Genomic DNA, 24,081 nt, shown 5'->3' on the forward strand with positions numbered 1-24,081 from the left:
CTATATACACAACAGGTCATAGTTTTTAAAAACAAAGACACTTTATGAACTGTTATGGAATCCCCTAGGTAGTATGTTTTGAATTAGCAGTGAAAATCTCAACTTTATTTCTGACATAAATCTGCAAAATAGCTTTCATTTTTCTTGTTTAAAAATAATTCCAAGCGATATACATCCAATATATGGTATTACTGTAATATTTGCGCTTTTCAAAATGTATTTGAAAAACTTGGATAACATACTTCATTGCCTAGATGAAATAGCGTCATTAGAAAGGAGCAATATTAACTTGTTTTAAAAATCAGCATAGAAAAAATAGTTCTATAAAGTGTACTACTTGCTACTCTAGCTTTCAGTGCTAAGATATACTGAATATCTCAGAACAATAAATAATGTTTACAGATATGACTTCATTGTCAGAATGATAACACTTGCCTTACTAATTCCACATTTTATATACTTGAATTTTCAAACACTATGCTCATATTTTGCAGGCAAGTGAGTTGCTCCTCCATAAGCCATTTGAGTGCTGCTGCTTAAGAGAATTTAAAGTACCTCCATGAGAATTCTCTTCCCAGAGAGAACTAATATTCAAGATACATTACACCTACCAATACATAATGATGAGGGAACATCTGAGTAAAAAATTGGATTATTTTTTGTTTCTACAAGGAAACATTCTCAATTCTCACAGGGGAGAGACATAATAAAAAAATTCCTTCCAGTAGCACCTTAGAGACCAACTAAGTTTGTCATTGGTATGAGCTTTCGTGTGCATGCACACTTCTTCAGATACACTGAAACAGAAGTCACCAGACCCTTGTATATAATGAGAGGGTGGGGAGGGGTACTACTCAGAAGGGTGGTGGGAACGGGTGATTGATAGGTGTGGTAAACCCATTGGTGACTGTTAACGACTGCAATTGATCTTACAGGAAAAAGCAAGGGGTGAGATGGCTAAAAGAGAGACATGTCCAAGATGCTTAATAGACTTTTGGCTCTCTTGAAATGAAGCTTGGGTCCTTCCAAAATAGAACGTCTTTTGGCTAAACTTTTAAAAGATGCAGCCTAGGTTCTTCACAATGATGCCAACTGCGGTTGATAAGTGATCCCCACACCTTGCTTCACATCAGTCTTCTTATTCAGCTTCAGTTTTGCTGCACTGAGGCACCCCATTACTGGAAAGCCAGGTGTTCACCTGCATTTTGACTTTCTGCATAAAAATGGGAGCTCTAAGCCAAATCTCTGGGGTTGCAATGTTTTCATTTTTCCCCTGAAGCAGGCCTACTTTAACAACAGGAATTGTGTGTGAACTTCGGACTGGTGTATATGATTTGCCACCAACATTGGTACAACTGAGCCTGCCTAAAAGAGCAGTGCGACTCTCAATGGCCAACTACTTTTAGGAAAAGGAGCATGTCCCACATGCTGAGGAATGCTGGATTAAACATTCCAGGGCAGAAGCATCGTCTTTCAAGATGCATACCTATGTCACCTTAAAGACTCCATTACTATTCAATATCATATACATTTTTTTCCATTCCATTCCAGGCTCTCTCACTGATCTGAGGGATTGTTTGGTAGTATACTGTTTTTATTTACATAAATAAAGTTTTTATTTACATAAAGTTTATATTAATTATTTTATTCATTAATAACACTTATAAATACTTCTACCCCATTTTCTACTGCAAATTCAATATTGATAAACAATATATCAACACACTTAAATTAATTTTGGAATGCTCCAAAATCAGTAAGGACCATCAGTTAAAATTTAGTTGGCCTTGTGTTATTTTTCCTAACGTTTGGAAAGCTAAGAGTGCATGTTTCTTAGGTTCATTCACAAATTTTAGCTCAGTGAGTAGTCATCTTCTGCTTGCTGTTGCTGGACTGAAGCCCAGAAAAGAGAGACTACTTCCTCATCCTCAGATTCCAGGTTTTTGTTTTTCTGTGCAGCCTTGAACATTTTCTCTTAGTCTCACATAGCAGATAGAGTTACAGTAATTTTTCCTCTGGGACTACAGCTTCTGGCTTTACTGTGCATTGTTATTGTGTAGTGTTATTCTTTGAAATAAGGAATCTGAATGTCCAGGTCTGATAATTTGAATATTTTTGACAAGACCAAATATTCCAGTTGTTATAGCCAAGTGATCATATCATTGTCTTAGGGTTATGCAATATGTTAGATTTTTAATGTTTAGTTTGTAAGGTAAAACATGCTTGGTGTTGCAAAATATGTTTTTGGTACTGGTGAACATAGTTGGAAGGTCAGCAGTTCGAATCCATGTGACGAGTTGAGCTCCTGTTGATCCCGTTGATCTGTCCCAGCTCCTGCCAACCTAGCAGTTTGAAAGCATACCAGTGCAAGTAGATAAAGAGGTACCACTGTGGCGGAAAGGTAAACGGCGTTTCAATGTGCTCTGGTTTCCATCATGGTGTTCCGTTGTGCCAGAAGTGGTTTAGTCATGCTGACCACTTGACCCGGAAAGCTGTGTGTGGACAAACGCCAGCTTCCTCGGCCTGAAGCGAGATGAGTGCCTCACCCTATAGTCAACTTTGACTGGAGTTATCCATCCAAGAGTCATTTACCTTTTAACCTTTTACATTTACACAGTTGGAAAAATGTTTTTTTGGTCTCCCTGAGATCTCTCCCCATATTAAATGTGAAACTGTTCTCACACCGGATTCCTAAAATGATTTTTCTTTCATAGTGGTAGTATACAGTGGTGCCTCACTAGACGAATTTAATCCATTCCACAGGTGAATTCTTATAACGAAAAATTCGTCTAGCGAATCCCATAGGAATGCATTGAATTTTTTTTTATAAAAAATTGCCCATAGGAACCTATTAATTGAATTTCAATGCATTCCTATGGGAAACTGCAATTCGCTAGACGAATTTTTCGTAAAACAAATTCATCTAGCGAGGCAACCTCCGCTCGAAAAATCCTTTCGTTAAGCGAAAAATTTGTCTTGCAGGGCGTTCGTTTGAGAGGCACTACTGTAATATAAATCAGTGTTCTTTGGCGATCACTCGTAGCCAAGTAAGATTGTCTCCCATAAACACGATTTTAACAATGGGTCCGTAAGTGACAGTGGAGGCCAATTCTGGATCCAGTATGAATCAGTATATTCATATTGGCACACAACTTTTCATAAAACTAATTGGTTGAATGATAGCATATTCTACTGCATTCCCTTTTTAGTTTGAGTTGCTTCCTTATTCTAAATCTATTTAGTTAGAAATGTGTCCTACTGATGTTTTTGCTGATTTTGTCTAATCCTCTTAAAGCCATTCAAATTGGTGGCCATCACTGCCTCTTTTGGGATTGAATTTCATAGTTTAATTTTATGCTGTGTGAAGAAGTATTTTCTATTGTCTGTCCTGAATCTTCCAACATGCAGCTTCACTGAATGCCCCCGAGCTTTACTACTGTGAGAAAGGGATAAAAATTCTGTATAATTTTACACGTTTATCATGTCTTTTCCTCCTCTAAACCAAAAAGCAACCAAACTTTGTAGCCTTTCCTAATAGGGCAGTTGCTACATCCCCTTTATTATTTTGGTTGCCCTTTTCTGAACCTTTTCCAGCTTTGCAATATCTCTTTTTCAGGTGAGGCGACTAGAACCGTGCACAATATTTCATGTACAGTTGCACCATAGATTTCTATAGCAGCATTATGATAGTGTTTTCAGTTGTTTTCTGAATACCCCTGGCATGGAATTTACCTTTTTCGCAGCTGCCGCATACTAGGTAGACATCTCAATCGAGCTATACATTACAATCCCAAGGTCTTGTTCCAGGTCAGACACTATTAGCTTCAGACCCCATGGGGGTATATGTGAAATTTATATAGTTTTGCCCCATTGCGTATCATATTACATTTCATTTCATTGAATTGCTTTTGCCATTTTCTTATTTCATTAAAAATGCTGCCCATTCACTCAATTTTGAGAGATCCTTTCAGAGCTCTTCACAATCTATTTTTGTTTTAACTACCGTATATGCTGGCGTATAAGGCGACTGGGCTTATAAGACGACCCCTTACTTTTCAAGTTAAAATATAGAATTTGGGATGTACTCCAGCCCTTTTTTGGCGGGGAGGGGAGGGGAGGCTGTCTTCTCCAGCACTCAAGTCTGCAGCCGGGGAAATGGTGGTTTGTTTGTTTGCTTGCTTGCTTAGTTATTGAGAGGGGGAAAGAAGCCAGAGAGAGGAGAGATAGAGAAGCAGAGACATCGATCAAAAGGAGGGAGAGGGAGAGGGAGGCAGAGACATCGAGCAAAAGGGGGGGGGAAGAAACCATAGAGAGGATAGCGATAGAGGGGCAGAGACATCGGAGGCTCACACAGCCAGCGAAAGACGCTGAGCAGCAGTGAAAGAGAGAGACAACGAGGCTGGCTCAGTGAGCAAGAGGGGAATAGAAGCCAGGGAGAGGGAGAGGGAGAGGGAGGCAGAGACATCGAGCAAAAGGGGGGGAAAGAAACCATAGAGGGGATAGCGATAGAGGGGCAGAGACATCGGAGGCTCACACAGCCAGCGAAAGACACTGAGCAGCAGTGAAAGAGAGAGCGGAGAGAGAGAGAGAGACGGAGAGATCCCTTTGCTTTGCGCTGACAAAAAGAGAAGAGGCAGCAGCTTGACACCAATGAAATACACAAAACTGTATCTCTGCGCTGATCCAGGTCACAAAGCCATGAGGGAGCCATTCTCCCTGGCGGGGAGCAGCCCCCTCCCGAGCGCGCTTCTTTGCGTTCATATGGTCACTGCATACAGTGGGGATGCGGCCGTTTTTGAGCTCCCCCCACCGTATGTGGTGACTGCAGATTCTTGGACCTGGCGTATAAGACGGGCCCCCAACTTTTGAAAAAAATTTCCTGGGTTCAAAAGCCGTGTAATACGCCAGTATATACGGTACTCCAAACAATTTGGTATCATAGGCAAACTTGTTTACCTTACTTCTCAGTCCTCACTCTAGATCATTAATAAACAAGTTAAAAAGCACAGGTTGCAATACTGATCCTTGAGGGACTCCACTTTCTACATCATAATAATATATAATAGATTTGAGAGCAAGAAGCAATAGCCCCTTTCATGAAATATCCATGTAGATTTTCAATTGTGGACATGTATTTTAGTTAACTTACCCATCAAGCTCCTCTAAGAGCCAATCCATATCAGTTCCCCATGAAACAGTATTAGAAATGGTGGTGTGCCTGCCTTTAACAGCAAGAAAAATATGTTGGGTAGTGTTCAGAATCATTTTCCCACCTTAAGTGTTTGTCTCCCTACAGCATCTCTGCCTGAATGCTTTTCTTCTTAGCCAGGCTAAGCTACTAAAATACTGGGCCTAAAGCATTTGGGATATTTGCTGTGGAATGAAATTGGCACTATGCATGGGAGGGTTCTCCACCCCTCTTTTACACATCCCTTCTGCTGTTAAAATTTGATCACTTCCTGCTTTTTCTATATTGTTGTTTGTTATTTAATCGTTTAGTCATGTCCGACTCTTAGCCTTTGCTAACCTGATGGCCTCCACATGTTTTGGACTACAGTTCCCATCAGCCCTAGCCAGCACAGTCTGGGACTAATGCAAGTTGTAATCCAAAACATTCAAAGGGCACCAGCTGGTGAAGGCTGTGCTGTATGGTTGGGGAAGTTCTTGGTTTAAATGAATTGAACTGTTACCACATCTAGTTTGGCACCATTCAGTAAGTATTATTGTGAACAAATATTTCATCTAGGGAGCACTGCACCCTTTCTCTTACAACAACACTACTACTAATAACAATACAATGTTATAGTTTTATTAATTGGCATTGGTATTTAATAGTTGGATCCTACATCAGACAATAATCAATCAATCAGTCTCCTTTATTGGCATAGGAAAAGGTGCATCACATACATGGATCAGTCTTTAATACTAATTTGTTACCCTGAATGAACAGATTTATATGGAAAGTAGATAAAAAAGTACACATATACATGTATATTTAATTTAAAGACATGGTGTTCTGTCCATTATTTCTATGTTACAAGATCATGAGCATGTTTCTTCTTGTAGCAAAAGAACCTGTTCACTAGTGATCCTTGAAAACTGTAAGCTACATGGTGTTTGAGAATGGTAGGGGAAATTGAGGTTGGATTTACAAAGTTAAGTGTGACATTCATATTCCAAAGTGTTGGTCTATCCATATGTGCTTGGGGATAAGTAAAAAATGGCAGACCTGCATATCACTCTTTATCATCACCACCGCTATCATTATTAAATTTAAATTAATATTACTTCAAAGGTGGCAAGGAAACAAACAGCCTTGTGATACACATTATTTGGCTGCTGACATGTATAACTGGTTGGTTGAATGAAGTTGGTGTTTTGACTAAATGATCAATACCACTATCAGTATACTTGCAAATATTTCTTTTTCCAAAGAGCTAAGCATGTTAAAAAACGTTTTAATCAATTGTGTAAGTGCCAACTGAAATGTATCCCTTAAAAAAAAAAAAGCAACAGCCCCCCCCCCAAAAAAAACTTGGCCCCAAGTCATCACTAGGTTCTAGTAGCAGGTTTCTGGTCTTGTGTTGGAAAAAATGAACTAATCTTATTTTACTGTACAGGATATGAGTAATAAAAAAAATTAATTTTTGGAAATACTTGGCAGGTTCCAGTCTTACATTTGGGGACTCTGTATAAACTTTTGGAGCCAGCTGTTCACTGCTATGTTCATTCAATCACTATGAGGTGTTGATTTTAAAGGAATGGGTTGCTGTTTCTAAAGGTACACATTGCTAATATTTCACAGCGAGCCTGTGGACTTGCATGGATTGGTTACATTAGTCCCTTCACATAGAGGGTCAATTCATTTTTACATTCAAGAACAGGGATTAGAATTGCTTTAGCAGTATGTCAGATTTATCTAAACTCTTTAAGGCAACTTGCATCAGGGTAAGCAAACTAGAGAGAAAAACAAAAGAATTCTAAAGTAATTCACTTAGGACAGAGTCTTTTTAAAAAGAAATTCCATGCCAAAGCATGGCAAACATTGTGTGTTCTTCTTTCCTTAAATTTATACTGGAAATGTTCCAACTTCAGCTTTAATGAGTGGCAGATTCCCTTAGCTCTACTAAGGTTTATTTCACCCTAAAGAATAATAATTGGATTGATAGTTTTTTAATCTGTTCTGCTAAATAGGCATATGTTGAAGGTCCATTTTTAAAGACAGAAGTTGTGAAACAGATGCTTTGTAGACAATAAATGGAAATACCTTATAAAATAATGTAGTGTTACAACAAATTCATAGCAAAACATTACCAAAACTTAAGATAAAAAGATGAGAGATCTGTTTGACATGATAATGATCATTCTTACATTCATTTGCATTTTACTCTGACTACAGGAAAATATTTTCAAAACTTTATATTTCAAAACAGTTATACAGTAATAAAATTATAAAATAGCTTTTCATCTAAAGGCAGCTTACAGAAAAATCCTTTCAGAAACATTTGCTGCACATATGGTACAGTAGAATGTACTGATTTTTTGTATGTGGCCTGCTTTTGAGAGTGTAATATTTTCTTTAAGTTCTTCCCATTCACTGAAAATCAGTATCTTTCTCCCAAAGGAAGTATTAAAAATACAGTAAGTTTTAAAATTTGCATATTGTTAATTCCCCCCCCCCCATTTAATATAGTGTTACCAGCCATCAGGGAACATTTTATGTGAAAGCTGTAAGTTTAAACATCACTGTAGTTCAGTACAGTAGCTGTATTCCACATCAAACCAGAGGTTTGTTTTTTTTTAAAAAAAAAGTTATTCAAAGATTCTGCATTATGAATAGTTGTTATTGGTACTGATGTCAAACCCACGTGCGTTTATTTTCATCAAAATGCTTCCTTGAAATTTGGAGATTGTCTGTCTCAGTGCTTATGTCCATGCTTAGTTCATGACACTTTACATTCCCGCTATGTGGTCTGCTCACAAATTACATGTAGTGTTCAATATTCAGAAGAGCAATTTCATCCAATAAAACACAACTACATAAAATATTTGAATTAGAGTAATAATTAGAATCAAATAATTGTAGAGTTGGAAGGGACTCTGAGGGTCATCTAGTCCAGTGTTTCCCAACCAGTGTGCCTCCAGATGTTTGGGGACTACAACTCCCATCATCCCTAGCTAGCAAGACCAGTGGTCAGGAATGATGGGAGTTGTAGTCCCAAAACATCTGGAGGCACACTGGTTGGGAAACACTGATCTAGTCCAACCCTCTGCCTTGCAGGAATCTTTTGCCCAACGTGGAGCTTGAACCGACAATCCTGAGATTAGGAGTCTCATGCTGCATTGACTAAGCTATCCTAGTTAAGTTGTTACACTTCAGATATGGTATAGATTCTTAATAACAACAACAGAAATCTGCCCTTCACCAGCAGGGCAAGTTACAACAATATTTAAACAGTCAAAACAGAACAGAATCACAGGAATAAGGTGTAACCTGAAATCATGTGTCAGGTGTCAAATTGCACGGTAAAGAGCTGCTGCTTTAGCATTTGCCGAAAGCTCTATAGCGACGAAGCCATAGACACCTCTGTGATCAGTTTATACCAAGATCTGCTAGTTCCAGAAGTAATAATAATGATAAACAAATAGCATCTGTATGACTTTCAAGTGTTCAAAGCACTTCACATACTTTATCTCTTTGTATAGTAATCCTTGCAAAACGTCGTAAGGCAAGTCAGTATTATTATTGACAAATTAAGAGAGACTGGCCACCTAGGGAGTTCATGGCGGATGCAAGATTATTCTAGGACTTCCTGATTTGTATTTCAGCCTCTTAGCAGTCAGCTCTCGGTTTCATGACTTTGGCATGGGCCTTCTAAAATCCTCACTAACTTATCTTAAAACAAGCTTCTTGCAGACATACCCCAAAGTAACAAACATGGTGGCTAACTTTTAGTGCATGCAAATTGGCATCTTGGGGCCAATTTTACTGGGAACTTCTGATGAACTAGAGGTAGAAGTACACATTTTGATGAATACAAACGTGCTGAAGGAGAGGGCAGCGCTCTGTTGAGTTGTACCTTTCCCTGCTCTCTCCATAATGTATGATAACACTTACCCATGGCAATCTTTCTCATTGGGCCAGTTCGGATGTGACAACCCCAGCTTGCTAAACCCATGGTTTAGCAAACTGGGAATAAACACCAAGTTGGACCCACATGCTCTTGCCTCAGTTCTCTCATCCTCCCATTGCAAGCTGGTTTCAACTCTATGATTTAAGCTTGTTTAGATCAGAGTTCCCTGTTAGATCCCAGTGGGGATACCAGGCTTTAATGTCACTTTACAGAAACCTCAACCAGAATTGATTTCAGTCTCTCTAAATGAACAATCTATATCAGTGGCTGTTGGGGCCAAAGAATGGACAAAATGAGAACACAGTAAGTTTTATTATGTGTTAGAGGGAGAACTTGACATAGGTTTCTGCTTTTTGGCAACAGCTCCATGTTGCTTGTAGTATGAACCCTTGTACAAGTTGATGTCCTTCTGCCTTAGTTCGTGTGGTTGTCTTAGTATGTGTAGAACTTTTGAATTGTTGAAGAAGTGTCTAAATTGTTATATGCTGTTCCCCTTGTCTACATCAGGGGAAGAGGTGAATATTGTAGACTGGTTATAACTAAACAAATACAAACCAGCTAGAGGTTTTGTGAGAATGTGAGGTTCGGAGATTCATTTTTGGAACATGTTCACATTCAATGTATAAACTTTAGCAAAATAATTGTACTATTGCCTTATGTCACTAATTTTTAAAGTTCAGATAAAATGAACATCAACTAGGCACGTTTTCAGTGAGCTTTTCCAGTGTTGCCTCTCCTAGGGATTTGCCATTAGGCATTTCTGCCAATAAGCCTGTATACAGATTTAACCATTTTTTTGGTTTCTGTTGTATTTTCTAGGTTCAAACGTTCTCATGTTGCAGTGAAAGAATGTATATTTGAGCTTCCAAGTCTGACAATTCAAGCAACAAGAGCCCAGACCTTCCTAATGCAAGCTATTTGGCAGAGTTGGGCTTATACTGGAAATGTTAGTTCACCAGTTGTGAATGAAGCTTTAGTGAATGAAGTCTTTCAACTATCAGGTAAATACTATTTTTTTTTCTTACCAGTATACTTAACTGATATCTCTGCCCCAGTACAGTATTGCTTTTAGTTGTCATATACTGAACTTTATCTTTAGAATCTAGCATTTAAATATATTTTAGTTGGAAAAGCAGTTTGAATGTATTATCATTGAAACTTTCTGCTTATAGATTAAGAAGTCACCAGGCTTCACTTTTTGCAAAAGCTTCTACATGCATTTAAAATTGCTTTTCTTCATTTTGGATGTGTCATAATATAGTAACCTAAGGAAATTTACATGTAAACCTTTGGAATAAAATGTATAGAACCAGGAGTGACTTGAATCATATTTTACTGTATTATATTGGTTGCAGAATTGTAAATGTTTAGAGGTTGCAATGTTTGGAGGGAGGGTAGGATGTTTTGTCTTTAAAGTATGAAGAGAGGCTTCTGTAACAGCTTTATATGCTGTAGTGAATGTTCATGTCTGTCTACTAAATGTGTTTCTATCTTGCTCTGTTGTTATGCCCGGGAAAAATGCAAAACAACTTTATGTGTACAGAAAAATATGGAAGATACTCTGTTTCTTTCACTGCATGCACCATTGCATCCACTCCACCTTTGACTTTTCTGTGTTGCTCATGGTGTTTGGGGCAGGTAATAAATTGAACTAATGAGTGATTAAATACAGGCATCCCCCCACTTACGTGTGACCGTGTATATGCATGGCACCAGGAATAGAATCATACCAGGAAATGGCGGGAGCTGGAGAGCCCTCATGGCTCACGAGGAGAACCTCCGCAGAGCCCAAAGGGGACCTTACTGAGGGCATAGGAAGCCCCAAATAGACCTCAGGAGCACCGGAAGTTGATTTAGGCTGCTCAGCCTCCCTGCCTAACAGCTGACACACAGGTTAGCACAGCAGCAGCAGCAGCAGCAGCAGCAGCTTTCCTACACAGCCTCCAGCTGACTCAAAGCTCAGATGTTTTGGTCTGGATTGGAGAGAGAGCAGAGAAAAATAGGCATTTACAGGCTTTTTAGAGGGTGTTCCCCACTTTATGTGATTTCACTTATGCACACAGGGGTGCAGATCGTAACCGCATAAGTGGGGAGACGCCTGTGCACTTTAAAATCCTGAGAAGAAAACAGCATTCATCAGGAGAGATTACCCTCTGCCCCGTGGCTTACGTGGCTTGGTTTTGCGCACTTGGTTTGTGCAGAGCAGGAATACACCCATTGCGCTGAATCAAAGAAGCTTTGGGGGGCTGTGAATAATTACTATTCTTTATTAATTTATATACTGTTTAATGTCAAAATATGTTTCAGAGCAGTTTACTTCAGAGGTTTCTCTTTTCCTCTCTGCTTTCCACCTGCCTGGGAGTCAAGGCTAAGCAATAGAGCAGCATTACGGCACCCCCTGCAGTTGTTCCCTCACAGTGTGAGCCCTTTCCTCTCCTCCTTTGGGGGAGGGAGATGAAGGGACCACCCAAGATCCATGACTGTGGTGTGACCCACCCAGCTGCCACACTCCCACAAGCATGCTCCAAGCTTCCACGTGGTTGAGGAAGGAGAGTTGGTATGCCAATTCTGGTCCAGCAGCTTCCAGAAGCCTTAAAGTGGCATCCAGCAGCAGCAACTAGAGCTCACAGATGCCAAGAGAAGCAGTAAAGGTGCTGCTGCAATTGTTGTTGTTTAGTCGTTTAGTCGTGTCCGACTCTTCGTGACCCCATGGACCAGAGCACGCCAGGCACTCCTGTCTTCCACTGCCTCCTGCAGTTTGGTCAGACTCATGTTGGTGGCTTCGAGAACACTGTCCAACCATCTTGTCCTCTGTCGTCCCCTTCTCCTTGTGCCCTCCATCTTTCCCAACATCAGGGTCTTTTCCAGGAAGTCTTCTCTTCTCTTGAGGTGGCCAAAGTATTGGAGCCTCAGCTTCACGATCTGTCCTTCCAGTGAGTACTCAGGGCTGATTTCCTTAAGAATGGATAGGTTTGATCTTCTTGCAGTCCATGGGACTCTCAAAAGTCTCCTCCAGCACCATAATTCAAAAGCATCAATTCTTCGGCGATCAGCCTTCTTTATGGTCCAGCTCTCACTTCCATACATCACTACTGGGAAAACCATAGCTTTAACTATACGGACCTTTGTCAGCAAGGTGAAGTCTCTGCTTTTTAAGATGCTGTCTAGGTTTGTCATTGCTTTTCTCCCAAGAAGCAGGCGTCTTTTAATTTCGTGACTGCTGTCACCATCTGCAGTGATCAAGGAGCCCAAGAAGGTAAAATCTCTCACTGCCTCCATTTCTTCCCCTTCTATTTGCCAGGAGGTGATGGGACCAGTGGCCATGATCTTGGTTTTTTTGATGTTGAGCTTCAGACCATATTTTGCGCTCTCCTCTTTCACCCTCATTAAAAGGTTCTTTAATTCCTCCTTGCTTTCTGCCATCAAGAATGGATAGGTTTGATCTTCTTGCAGTCCATGGGACTCTCAAGAGTCTCCTCCAGCACTATAATTCAAAAGCATCAATTCTTCGGCGATCAGCCTTCTTTATGATCCTGCTCTCACTTCCATACATCACTACTGGAGAAACCATAGCTTTAACTCTCCGGACCTTTGTTGGCAAGGTGATGTCTCTGCTTTTTAATTAATACCTCCAAAATAATACTCCTGGGAATTTCTCCTAGTTTCTCACCCTTTTTAACCTCAAGAATTTTACCAACATCATTGTGGTTGCTCCAGTCTGTTTTTTTCCTCTCAGTGTCGCAGTTGCTCCCCCTTCCCCTCATCTGTGGGGAAAGTGCCTAACTGCAGTACTGAGGCCTAGTAAATTTGATGGGAAATGTGTAAGCGGTAGTGTACTGCTAGTGAATTGAGGGTTAGTATGTTTCTTAGTGGAGTGTAGGACGCAGCACCTTGTGGCGGGTGCTTAAAATGGCTGCTGGAATTAAGTGTCATGAGAAGTTCAGGATGGTTTCCCATCCAGGGTAGGCAGGTTGTTGCCAGAAAGCCGGTGTCTCTCCTTTGGTGGAAGCTTGGCAACCCTCTTAAACTCCATTGCAACTTTGTGTGAGAAATGAATGGGTCACCTCGCTCCTTATTTGCTCCAGAAAACAGTATATTTTCTCTTTCAGTCTTGAGACACAGAGGTAAGAACAGCATGTAAAGGAAAGCAGCTCTTTTTTACTCATGAGCAGATAACCGCCCCCCCCACTGCCGCCACCACATTTTTGCCCTTATGTGGTGCAGGGTGTAGTACGAAAAGGGGAATAGGCAACCGAGGAGATAGCCTTTGAGGAAAGGAATGGTGGCTCCTAGACCTAGACTCCCTCCTTCCCTCAGCAAAGCAAACCATCTCCCACTGAATGATGAGCCCAATGTTGTCAAGGAGTTGAGGCACACACTGGAAACAGGCACACAAAGGGACTGACCTCTCCCCCCCTCCCCCTGTGTGTGTGTGTGTGTGTGTGCAGGATAAACTACTCCCCCTGCAGACTCCCATGTCCCCTATTTGTGTTGCTGTTCCATGTTCAGGCTTAATGTGATAGGGCGATAGTTGTGTTGTGAATGGAATAGGATGCTAAAAAGAATGTTCCTTCAGAATGGTGGGGTGCTTGTGGAGGTGGTCTTATTTGTTTAAAGTTAGGCTAGCCCTCTCCAGAGAGGAGGAGCTAGCCACTTGAGCCTCAAGTGACACTGGTGGAGCCATAAGTATTCCCAACCTAGTTACCTCCTCCTTCAGAGGGAGTGTAACCCCATCAAGAACAGGCTACTTCCCACCCATCTGGTCTAGGGAGCCACTGTAAAAAGTGCCTCAGTCTTGTCTGGATTACCGGTAAGTTTCAGTTTATTGGCTCTCATTTCAGTTTTTCCCCAACCAATTTATTCTAAAGAAAAATTAAAAGTAGGTGAATTCTCTTTAATACTCTTTCTAAGAACCATTTGGGACGCGGGTGGCACTGTGGTCTAAACCACTGAGCCTAGGGCTTGCTGATCAGAAGGTCGGTGGTTTGAATCCTTGTGACGGGGTGAGCTCCCGTTGCTCATTCGAAAGCACGTCAAAGTGGAAGTAGATAAATAGGTACCGCTCCGGCGGGAAGGTAAACAGCGTTTCCGTGCGCTGCGCTGGTTTCACCAGAAGGGGCTTAGTCATGCTGGCCACATGAGCTGGAAGCTGTCTGTGGACAAACGCTGGCTCCCTTGGCCTATAGAGCAAGATGAGCGCCACAATCCCAGAGTCGTCCACGACTGGACCTAATGGTCAGGGGTACCTTTACCTTTTTAAAGAACCATTTAAAAGCAATGAATGATTTTTGCCCAGGGAATGCTGATTGGCTGTTGAAGGACATACATTTCAGAAATAAATAAATACAATGGGATATAAATATATTGCCAGAGTTACAAGAACTACCCATAAACATTTATGTTTCATAATAAACTGTTTTTGTTAAAATACGTTTGGGTAAAAAGACTGAATTTATTTTCCTAAGTAAAAATCATCTCAGGAAAGTTATTAAAGTATATTGAATTAGTAGAGTGTGAAGTGGTCAAGCTTTTGTTTCAGCCCTGAACTATATTTTGGTTTGCCTGTAATAATTATATTAGTAGCATAATTTCATTTGTATTACTGGATAGAAAGCTTAGCAAAAAAAACCCAAAAAACTTGCTGCATACATTGCACAACAGAATGAATTTACCAGTGGAAGATTGCCATTGGCAATCTAGGCCTTTCAGTATGCATGCATTATGCATTATGTTTTCAAATTTCTGTTTATCATAAACCTACTTTACTTCAACTAGAAAGGTACTAGATAAATATGTCCAAAGTGAAGATCTAGGTTTAATATTATTTGTTTTAATTGAATAACTGCATTAATAAAAGCTATCTCCTGCTTTAGAGTTCTCATTAAATGGTTATATTTAGTGCACCTAAAACGTCTGGCAATAGGCCTGCTAGTATGCTAGGAAAGCATAGATGCAGTTGCACATGCTTTGGTTTTCTCAGGAAACTGGAATTGCTGCTGCACTCTCCTTGTACTGTTCAGGTAGTTCATAATTTTGTTGACAGTCCAGTTCCATTAATCTGGTATTTTTTAGGAAAATTGCTTGCAGACCTTAAATTTCTCTGCTTAAGGTGATCAAATAGGCATTTGCATCCTTCATGTAAATGATGTATTAAAGTTAAAATAAAATCTACTTTCCAGAAAGTAACTGCAAAACTATTTTATGCAAGACTTCATGTGGGATACCTTAATGGTTGAATAATAAATTTTACCTCATAAAAATGAAATTCAATAATACAGTAGCTTTCTCAGCGCAGTAGCATCTGGTTAAATCTCAGGAGAGCCAATATTTTCCAACTCATTAGGATCATGTCATTCTGTATGTCGTCAACATTGACTTAGCCAAGCTACCTTTACTTACATAACCACCAAACTATTAAATAGGTCTCTTGTGGAGTGAAGTCAAATATTCCTCTTATTTTCCTTTTGCCTTAGAAGAAGAGAAGAAAATGTACATGTTGTAACATTTAAACATCTGGTCGAAACCACATCAGGGTAATGCTGAGGAAAGTAACAGGATTCAGAATTCTTCCCAGGTGTGCATATAAAAAGGGTTTTGGAGTTGCTGCATAGTTCTTTAACCACTTAGGAAAAAGATTGAAATATAGTGATTTGCTGTTCTAATGCCCCTGTTTGAAATCTGCTTTCCCCCTCTTTCTCCTCTTTTTAAAAAACATTTCTGAGTTCAGTTGTAATGCAGGTTGTTGAGCTTTAATCATTTCCTTCCAATGTACTGGTTGGAATGTGTGTTCCACATAATGCAGCCAAGACTGGTGCTTATTTTGGGCGCTGCAAGTTTTGATTTTAAGCAGTGTGCAATCTGTGTTCAGGGTTGTGTTTTCATGAGTAATTGCTTGGTTGTGTTCAGAGCACATATGGAAGAGCCTTGCAATGTGTAAATGTTTTGTTGTCTCCTGTAGATCATTGTACTTCCAAGAGTTTTGATCCCTGAATAGGCTCCTGTGCTCAGAGCTATTGTGCTGTCTTAAATCTGTATTTCACTGATGGGTTTAGCATGCCATTCCAGAGAAACTCGCGTTTTGCCTGTGGCTTGAAGTTGGTATGGGTTGATATCTGTCACCATAAGGACTCTTGGCATTTCCTAGCCTCTTAGAAGCAGATTTTTGCTGCTGGCTGAGCAGCAAAGAGGTGATCAGAATAGTTTGTAGCAGGGGTGCCAACTTGAATAAAATATTGTGGGGGTCCTGGTAAGCCCTGCCCCACATAATTGATCACATGACGCAGTGCAACACGCCATTTGAATGGGAATGCCCATCAACTTTGTGGGGGCCCAGCCCCTCAAATATTTTATTGTGGGGGCCAAAGCCCTTACGGCCCCTAGGAGTTGGCTGCTATGGTCTGTAGGGATACCTCAGAGTGATTTAAATGGATCTCCTACTCAGATTGTCATGAATTTGGATGATCACTTTAGGTACTTTTTTAGAATTGGGTTGCAGGTGGAGAAGGAAGTGGGAAAGATCGGCAACACTGCACAAGCAAGGTTCAGAAAGAAATATAGGGAATTACATAGAATACGTGTGGTAAGCCTGCTCAGTTTTGCTATTGGATCAGACCATGTCTCATGTAACCTAGTTTAAAGAGCATTTAAAGAGCTTATGCTTAAAAAGTTTTCTTCAGTTTCTGTAGAAGGCAGGATATAAATTTTAAAAATAAAAATAAATTTCATTATTGAGAACCCAGCTTCTTCATTGATCACTTGGGTAGCTGCCCACGTTCAACACAAGCTGCCTGCCTTTTTGTCTACTGTAAAGCCATTGTAAATGTTGCTTATTTCATTTAGTTCCTGCAAGTCTAGGTGTTTTGTTAGCTATCCAGGATATTAATGCCCCAGAAATGTGAAGTGTAAATATTGTAATTAGCAATCTGAAGATAGCACAGCTGATTTAAGATGACTGCAACAAGAAAATGACAGCCAAGCACAACTTCCTTGCAAATCTGTGCAAGAAATACACACTGTAGTCTTGAGCCAAGATAGATGCTGACAGCTGAGATAGCTTCAAAGAGTTGCTGTTCCAAATGCTCGCAGTAGAAAGAGCTTCAAAGGCAAACTGACTCAGCTGTTCCCCCCCCCCAAGTATTCTCACACTCTTAATCCTGTGCTTTCATTACCTGTCACCTTTTCCCATGCAAAGTTGAGTAGTAAGGTTGTGCTATCACTTAATTGGTAGAAGTAAGCACTGAGATTGTTGAATTGTGGTACATTGTGGTGAAAGAGAGAAACGGAGTTTTGTTAAGCAAATAGACCTGCAGTTCTGCTCATTCTGCTAGGTATGGGGAGCAGTACCCCACTGGTTATGTAGCATTGTGTGTTTTCCTGTGCTCCTTGAACAGTTAATTCATTTTGCTGTTTCCCGGCATCCTCTACCCCAGTGGATTTTTGATTGCCTCAATGTTAAGAACTGGATGAGAGCAGCAGTGGGTCTCGTGTCCAGGAGGCATAGAAGGCAATAGAGAGAGGCCACGCTAGACTTCATTGAAACTGCTCTACTTGGTGCTTTTCATGGGCAGTGAGCAGGATTCCCTCTCAATGTTATATTATAATCCTAAATTTAATTATGTATGTGTAGCTCCTAATTTTTGGCCACCTTGTGAGAAGAGAAGACTCTCTGGAAAAAACTCTGATGTTGGGTAAGATGGAGGGCACAAGGAGAAGGGGGCGACAGAGGACGAGATAGTTGGGCAGTGCTATAGAAGTGACCAACATGAATTTGACGAAACTCGGGGAGGCAGTGGAAGACAGGAGTGTCTGCCGTGCTCTGGTTCATGGGGTCACGAAGAGTCGGACACGACTAATCGACTAAACAACAACAAGCTCCTAATTTAAATTCATTAGCCTCATAGCTGTAAGCAGGAATACTGTTGTTGATGATGATGTTGATGATGCAATAGTCAAAGCATCAGTCATCAAATCACAATAATCAATAAATACAAGTAATCTTGCCTGAATTTCAGCAGTGCATGATTCCACAGTTAACACTATTGTTATTATAGGCGACCAACTTGATTATGAGCCCTGGAATACCTGCTCCCTGCCTTGCAGGCCTTTTCCCACCTGGCCTGGGAGGGTGGGGTTCTGGCTGACTCCAGCTACAAAAGCAGAAGCTGCTGGACAGAATCTTGGGCTGGGCTATTGTTAAGCAGTTTTTGTTGGAGGTGAGGATTTGTTGCCTATGGCAATGTTTTGTAGCTTTACTTTGGATCTTAAGATTTATGTGTAAATTGTTCAGTGTGGATGTTTTATGTTTTGTTTATTGTTTATGACTGTTTTATGTTTTGTTTATTGTTTATGACTACTTTCATTATGCTTGTAGCCAGTGCCTTTTTCCTTACAAAAATGTTTAGAGGTGCTCTCATTTTGACTCAAGAAAACCACAATTTTATAGTTCAAATTGGGAAAAATAAATACAGTAAATGGGTAAAAGTACAAAGATTCACAAAATGTTTAGGCATATGCATACCTCTGCCCCCCCCCAAGGAAAAAAAATCACTGCTTGTAGCTATGTATTTTTTTAATGCTAGAAGCCGCCTTGAAGTTGGTTTTAACTTTGGAAAGGTGGCATACAAATAAAATGATTGATTGGTTTCTTTTATGTGTAACTCCAAATATCCAAACCTCAAAAGGTTTGTACCTCCAAATACTTGGGTTAATGTCAGTCTGGATCTGTGTATTTTGTTGTTGAGTTGTATACATAAAGAACCCCAACTTTCTGATAGATAGTTTATATTGAATTTGCTGGTTTTGGCAAAGATAATTTTGGCCAGGCCTTGGAAACTTGCTAACAGTACTCTTATAAAGGAATGGATGATTAAAACGAGATAGGTTGGTTTTTACAGCCAAAGTGTAGGAATCAAAATCCAGAATCTGTTGCTCATCAGAATTTCCAGGCTCTTACTACCAAAACACTTTAAGTTTATTCTTGAACCCGAGTTTCATCAGTATTGCTAAGGGCTGTTTAATGCTGTTACTTTGTACATTTCGGCACCTGTTTCACAGAAAAGAGTCTTCTTTCTAGGATTTATGTGCACAATAGAGTTGTCTTCTAGATTGTTTTCATCTGTGTTAGGAACTGTTTGATATTTAAGTTGCACAACTGTTTCCCAACAAAAGTCATGTGACATCAGCACTGAGGTGCAATAAGAGCTCTCTTAGGATTACATTAAACAGAATGGAAGACTTTGAGTATGTAAGGTTGTGTGGCCTTGAGTACAGTTTATATTTGATATATGAGCTGTCACATAGCTGTTGCATGACTGAGATGTGCCTGTAAGCAATGTACTATGCAGATGGGTTTTCTCTGAAACAAAGCCAGAGACTAAATCTGAATGTGTTCATTTGGAGGGTAAAGAAGACTTCATAAAACATATGGAAGCATTTCCATGTTTTTATTAAATAGGCCTTTTAGTATTTAAGTGGTTTTGATAATAATGTTGATGCCAGTTACCTGAAATTTCAATGTCTGAATCTAGATGTGGGAGATATAGTTAGAATAACATGGTGAGGAATTAATTTCTTTAAGTTATCAGGTTTTTTTTAAAAGTATTGTTAGTTATTAAGTATTGCAGTTAGTAAATGCCTCATACGAGTTATTTTTTTGTCTTCACTAAGCATATTTATCCAAGGACTTCTTGGGTAAATTTCTTCCTGCTCATTAAATAATAATCTATTTTTGCTTTGGATGTAATCCTTTGGGGTCCTATGTTATTTATGGACCAAATTCCGCCCATGCATTGTGTTTCACTGTGGTTCCCAAGACTGACTGGACAAGGCTTCCTTTCATGTTTCTCAACTGTTTTAATCTGTAATCTGATCTCTGATAAATTTCTACTCTTCTTTGAGTTGCATAACCCCTTCAAGCTTACACGTGGCCTCACCCCTTTTCTTATTTATTTTCTAATTGTATCTGTGGCTTGCTCATGTTCTTTATACTTTCAATTTCCCCTCACTGTTATATTGGACTAGTCCTCAGTTTCCTAGAATGTGCTCTATGATACATGATGGCCTCTTCTTTACACTTGGCACCAGTCCTCATCCCTTTCCTGCTTCATCCAATATTTATTGGTTAGTTTTCCTTTCTCAACTCACTTTACACATTTTTCTCTAGCACCTCCATCCTTCTTCCCTTTTTGGGTTTTCTCCTAAAGTTTAAATTATTTCTCTTTTCAACGTAGATTGATTTTTAATGTCTTTTACCATACATACTCTGTTTTTGATTTCTGCTCTCTATCTTCTAACCTCTTTTAAAGTGAGCCCCAGGTACATCCGTTGCAGCATGCAATTTCTTATCTTTTTCCTATTTATTTCTGTTTAATAGATCATGCAACTTTTCTTCTGTGTCTACCATCACCTTTTATTTGAATGTAAAATATTCAAACCATTATGAGATCTTGATTAGTTGCGGCTCCCATTTTTATAGCAGTGACTGAAGAGAGTTCTCTAGGGCTACTCACCTAACATCTTATGGATGTCAGTGAAGATGTGCAGTATGCAGGAAAGGGTTAACTCCTCTTCTGGAAGGCAGGATCAAAACTGGCCAGTCTGAAGAGGAGCGAACCAGCCTGGACTCTGCCTTTGCTGGAAGAACAAAGTTAATTCGTGGCTTCTACATGCCATTTCTGAGGGTGCAGGGCAGCTGCTTTTTCTTGAAAGATGTAGGGAAAGGGTTTGTTTTTGTTTGTGGTTTGTCCTGTTGCCTCCTTCACTTCAGGTATTCCAGTTGCTGATGTTGGTAGGAAAGGCAAAGAAGGGTGTTTGAGTGGGAACAGCAGGCAGTTACGTGTGGAAAAATGGGGCCCACAAAGCCGCAGAGGTAGGCAGCAGCATGTGTCTAAAAAGCGGCATGCTGCAAACCATCACCACAAAGCCGGTCCAAGGAGAAGAACAGTAGAGCGGCTTGGCACCCTTACTGCTCACATGCCAGGATTTATTTTCCCAAAGCAAGCAAGGCAGCAGGAATGCTTGCTTCCCTGTCACTCCTCGCAGGGGGTTGATCTCCTCCTGCTTCTGTAGCCCACCCTCATGCTCATTGGGATTCAGCTGGGGATTTCTGAGGAGAATCAGGCAGGAAGACAGTCTCTCGCTCATCTCTTCCTCCACTTTAAAGGCTTCTATTACCTGCGTGCTATGGTCCATGGGGTCATGAAGAGTCGGACACGACTAAACGACTAAACAACAACAACATTACCTGCACACCCCTGCTTTGACTAAAACGTTGGGCTGCTACAACTTCTTGCCAAGTCATGTCCATGAGGGAGAGAGTAGGCTATGTGTGGGAGGCATGTGTCAAACTCTGGCTTTTGTCATGGGCACCATTTTGCTTCCCACTTCAGGGAATGAAGGAGGCATGGACAAGGACTCAGAGTCCTCAAAAAGGATGTAACCTCCAGCTTGAGGCAGAGCCTTTAGGAAAGAAAACAAAATTCTCTTCAGGTACGTTAGGCTGGATTAATAGGGAGGCAGTTTTCATGTAATACTTCAAGCCCCGGTAAGTGATGTAGAAATAAAAGGTGTAGAGGTCATGGCTCCATTTCATCCTTCGTACTCTTCCAGTTTCTCATCTAGGAGTGTTGCAGTAATGGGAAGGGGTAAAGTTAGGTGGCACAGAAGTCATAGAAACAGCTGTTTCATGGGGACTGGGAATAGGAGTTCTTCTCCTTCCCAGTCCAGATGTTGTCTTCATGCCAAGGAGTTAACCTCTAATTCACGAGGAGAGGATATTTTTCCATTCCCTGAACAGCCACTATCAGCTCCAGTTCCACCCTCTGTCTCAGGAGGGGGTGATGAAGAGACTTCTCCATAAAAGTTTGCTTCAGGGAGAGAAGAGTGCAAACTGTCAAGTGAACCATTATCTCCCCCAGCCATTACAAAAGCATCTTTTCCACACTGAAACTTATCTATAAAGACCTTGCTGATAGAGCCATGTAAGTAGGCTACCAGTATTCCTGAAGGCGGAGGAGATAAGGCTTGGGGAATCACTCAAGGTTTTTCCCAGAACAAGTCTTTTAGACCCAGTAGTTTATTAATGTCCTCAACTCTGTAATAGCACTTTGTCACAGGAATAGGGAGAACCAGACAAACCCAATATGCCTGCCACTTTCACAGAAACTCTGTGTATCTTACCCAAAGCAGTTATGGACATTCTGAATGTACTAGCTGTTTCGAATTCCTAAATCTGTGATTTCACAAAACGGTGTCGAATTTCTGTTTGCCAGGCCATAGAATGGTATAGGTATCTTCATGAGTGGCCATTAGACCAATTTCACCATGACAAGGACTTCTTTCCTCTGTGAATTGCTGTTCTACTGAAAGCCAGCTGAAGCATCTCTCAAACTCTGTTTGCAGCACCTCAACTAGCTCCATCCATGGGGCAGCTGCCACAGTCAACCCACACATTGGTGCATCTATGAAACACTGTATGGCACCTATTTTGACTCACCAGTCCACCAGTTAAGGTTTGTCAAACACTGTATTCCTCCGCTTTTGGCAGAAGGGTCCTTCAACAGGTAACAAAGTTCTCCCTTTCTTCTGGGCATCCTTTTCTTTTATCACCCTCCTGTTCCACTGACCAAGAATAGCAACTTGGATTTACTGTGAAGTGTTTTTCGGGTCAGTGGAGAGTGGATAGTTAGGAGCAGCAGCAGCAACCCTCCTGTTTAGTTCTGTCTACCTGCTTGGTTCCTTGTTTTGTAATTTAAATTGGTCTGAGTTACAAGGTTCTTTGAATTGCAACTATGTTCTTTGTTGAGGCTTAATCCGGAGACTGGTGGAAGGTTGCTATCTCTTCAGGCTGGTCACCACGCTTGAGATGGTTGACAATTTAGTCTGCTTGGGTTCCTCCATAATCAACAACCTCTCCATCGACACTGAGCTGGATAAGCATATTGGCAAGGCAGCTACGGCAATGACTCACCTCTCCAAAATGGTATGGGAAAATGTGATGCTCATGTCCAATACCAAGATGGAAATCTACCAGTCTTGCATGCTAAACATGTTGCTTTATGGAAGTGAGTTGCGGGCAGCTTACAACTACCGTGTTTCCCCTTTTTTAAGACACCGTCTTACAACTTTTTTTCCTCAAAAAAACACACGGTGGCTTATTTTCAGGGGGTGTCTTTTTTTTTAAGTGCCGGTACAACTGGGTCCCACTGGCTCAGGACGCTTGGCGCTCTCTTCCGCGCACATTTCCTGCCTCTTCTATTCTCTCCGTTTCCCCTCCTCCCCATCCTGAATCAAGGGCTCTCCTTCCTTGGAGGCTTCTAAGCAGAGGCTGGATGGCCACCTGCCTAGGAGACAGACACCTCACTCTGTGAGGTGGATTTAAACCTCGTAGGATGCCGGAGCAGGAGGTATACATGAAGCTGCCCACTGTCATGTCAGTGTAGGTGGGACTGCGCTGGTCGCAGTCGAAGCACTTGCGGTTGGGTGGGAGCACTGGGAGGCTGCTCATTTCCCATGGCTTTGAAGGCGGCGGCGGCTGGGTGTGTGTGCGCGCGGAGGTATAGAGGCTGCTCCCCAGGCTCTCTCACGCTGGCCGGGGAATGAGGAGGGAGGCCGGGACCCGTCCTGCTCCGAGACGCTCGTGAGGGAAGCGCGAGGGGGACGAGGCTTGGGCCTGCGCCTCTGGCGCGCGCAACCCCAACTGACAGACTGACAGAAGGAAGGGAAGGGAGGGGGAAAGGGAAGGAGGGGGAGAGGAGCGGCATCAGCTCTCGGCGAGGAGGCCGGGGCAGCTGGATGACGAGCCAAAGAGGAACCTGCGCGGCACCCTTTCTCTGTCGGGGGGGGGGGGGAGAGAGAGAGAGACGTGATCACAAAAATACAGAGAGACAGGCGCGCACACGGGGAGAGAGAGAGAGAGAGAGAGACGCGCACGCGCACAGAGAAAGGGACG

General features: G+C 41.2%; 1 protein-coding gene across 5 annotated transcripts in view; it reads left to right on the forward strand.

Annotated features, from left to right (window-relative positions):
- Positions 1-24,081, forward strand: part of VPS13B (vacuolar protein sorting 13 homolog B) — a 384,018-nt gene that overhangs the window by 59,686 nt on the left and 300,251 nt on the right. For all 5 annotated transcript variants that reach the window (XM_035126124.3, XM_035126121.3, XM_035126123.3 and 2 more), the window contains exon 17: positions 9,954-10,135. In XM_035126124.3, coding sequence (XP_034982015.3) covers positions 9,954-10,135 — 182 coding nt within the window. The remainder of the gene's footprint in view (positions 1-9,953; positions 10,136-24,081) is intronic.

Source organism: Zootoca vivipara, chromosome 8 (assembly GCF_965207765.1).
Source record: "Zootoca vivipara chromosome 8, rZooViv2.hap1.1, whole genome shotgun sequence".
NCBI classification, from domain to species: Eukaryota; Metazoa; Chordata; class Lepidosauria; order Squamata; family Lacertidae; genus Zootoca; species Zootoca vivipara.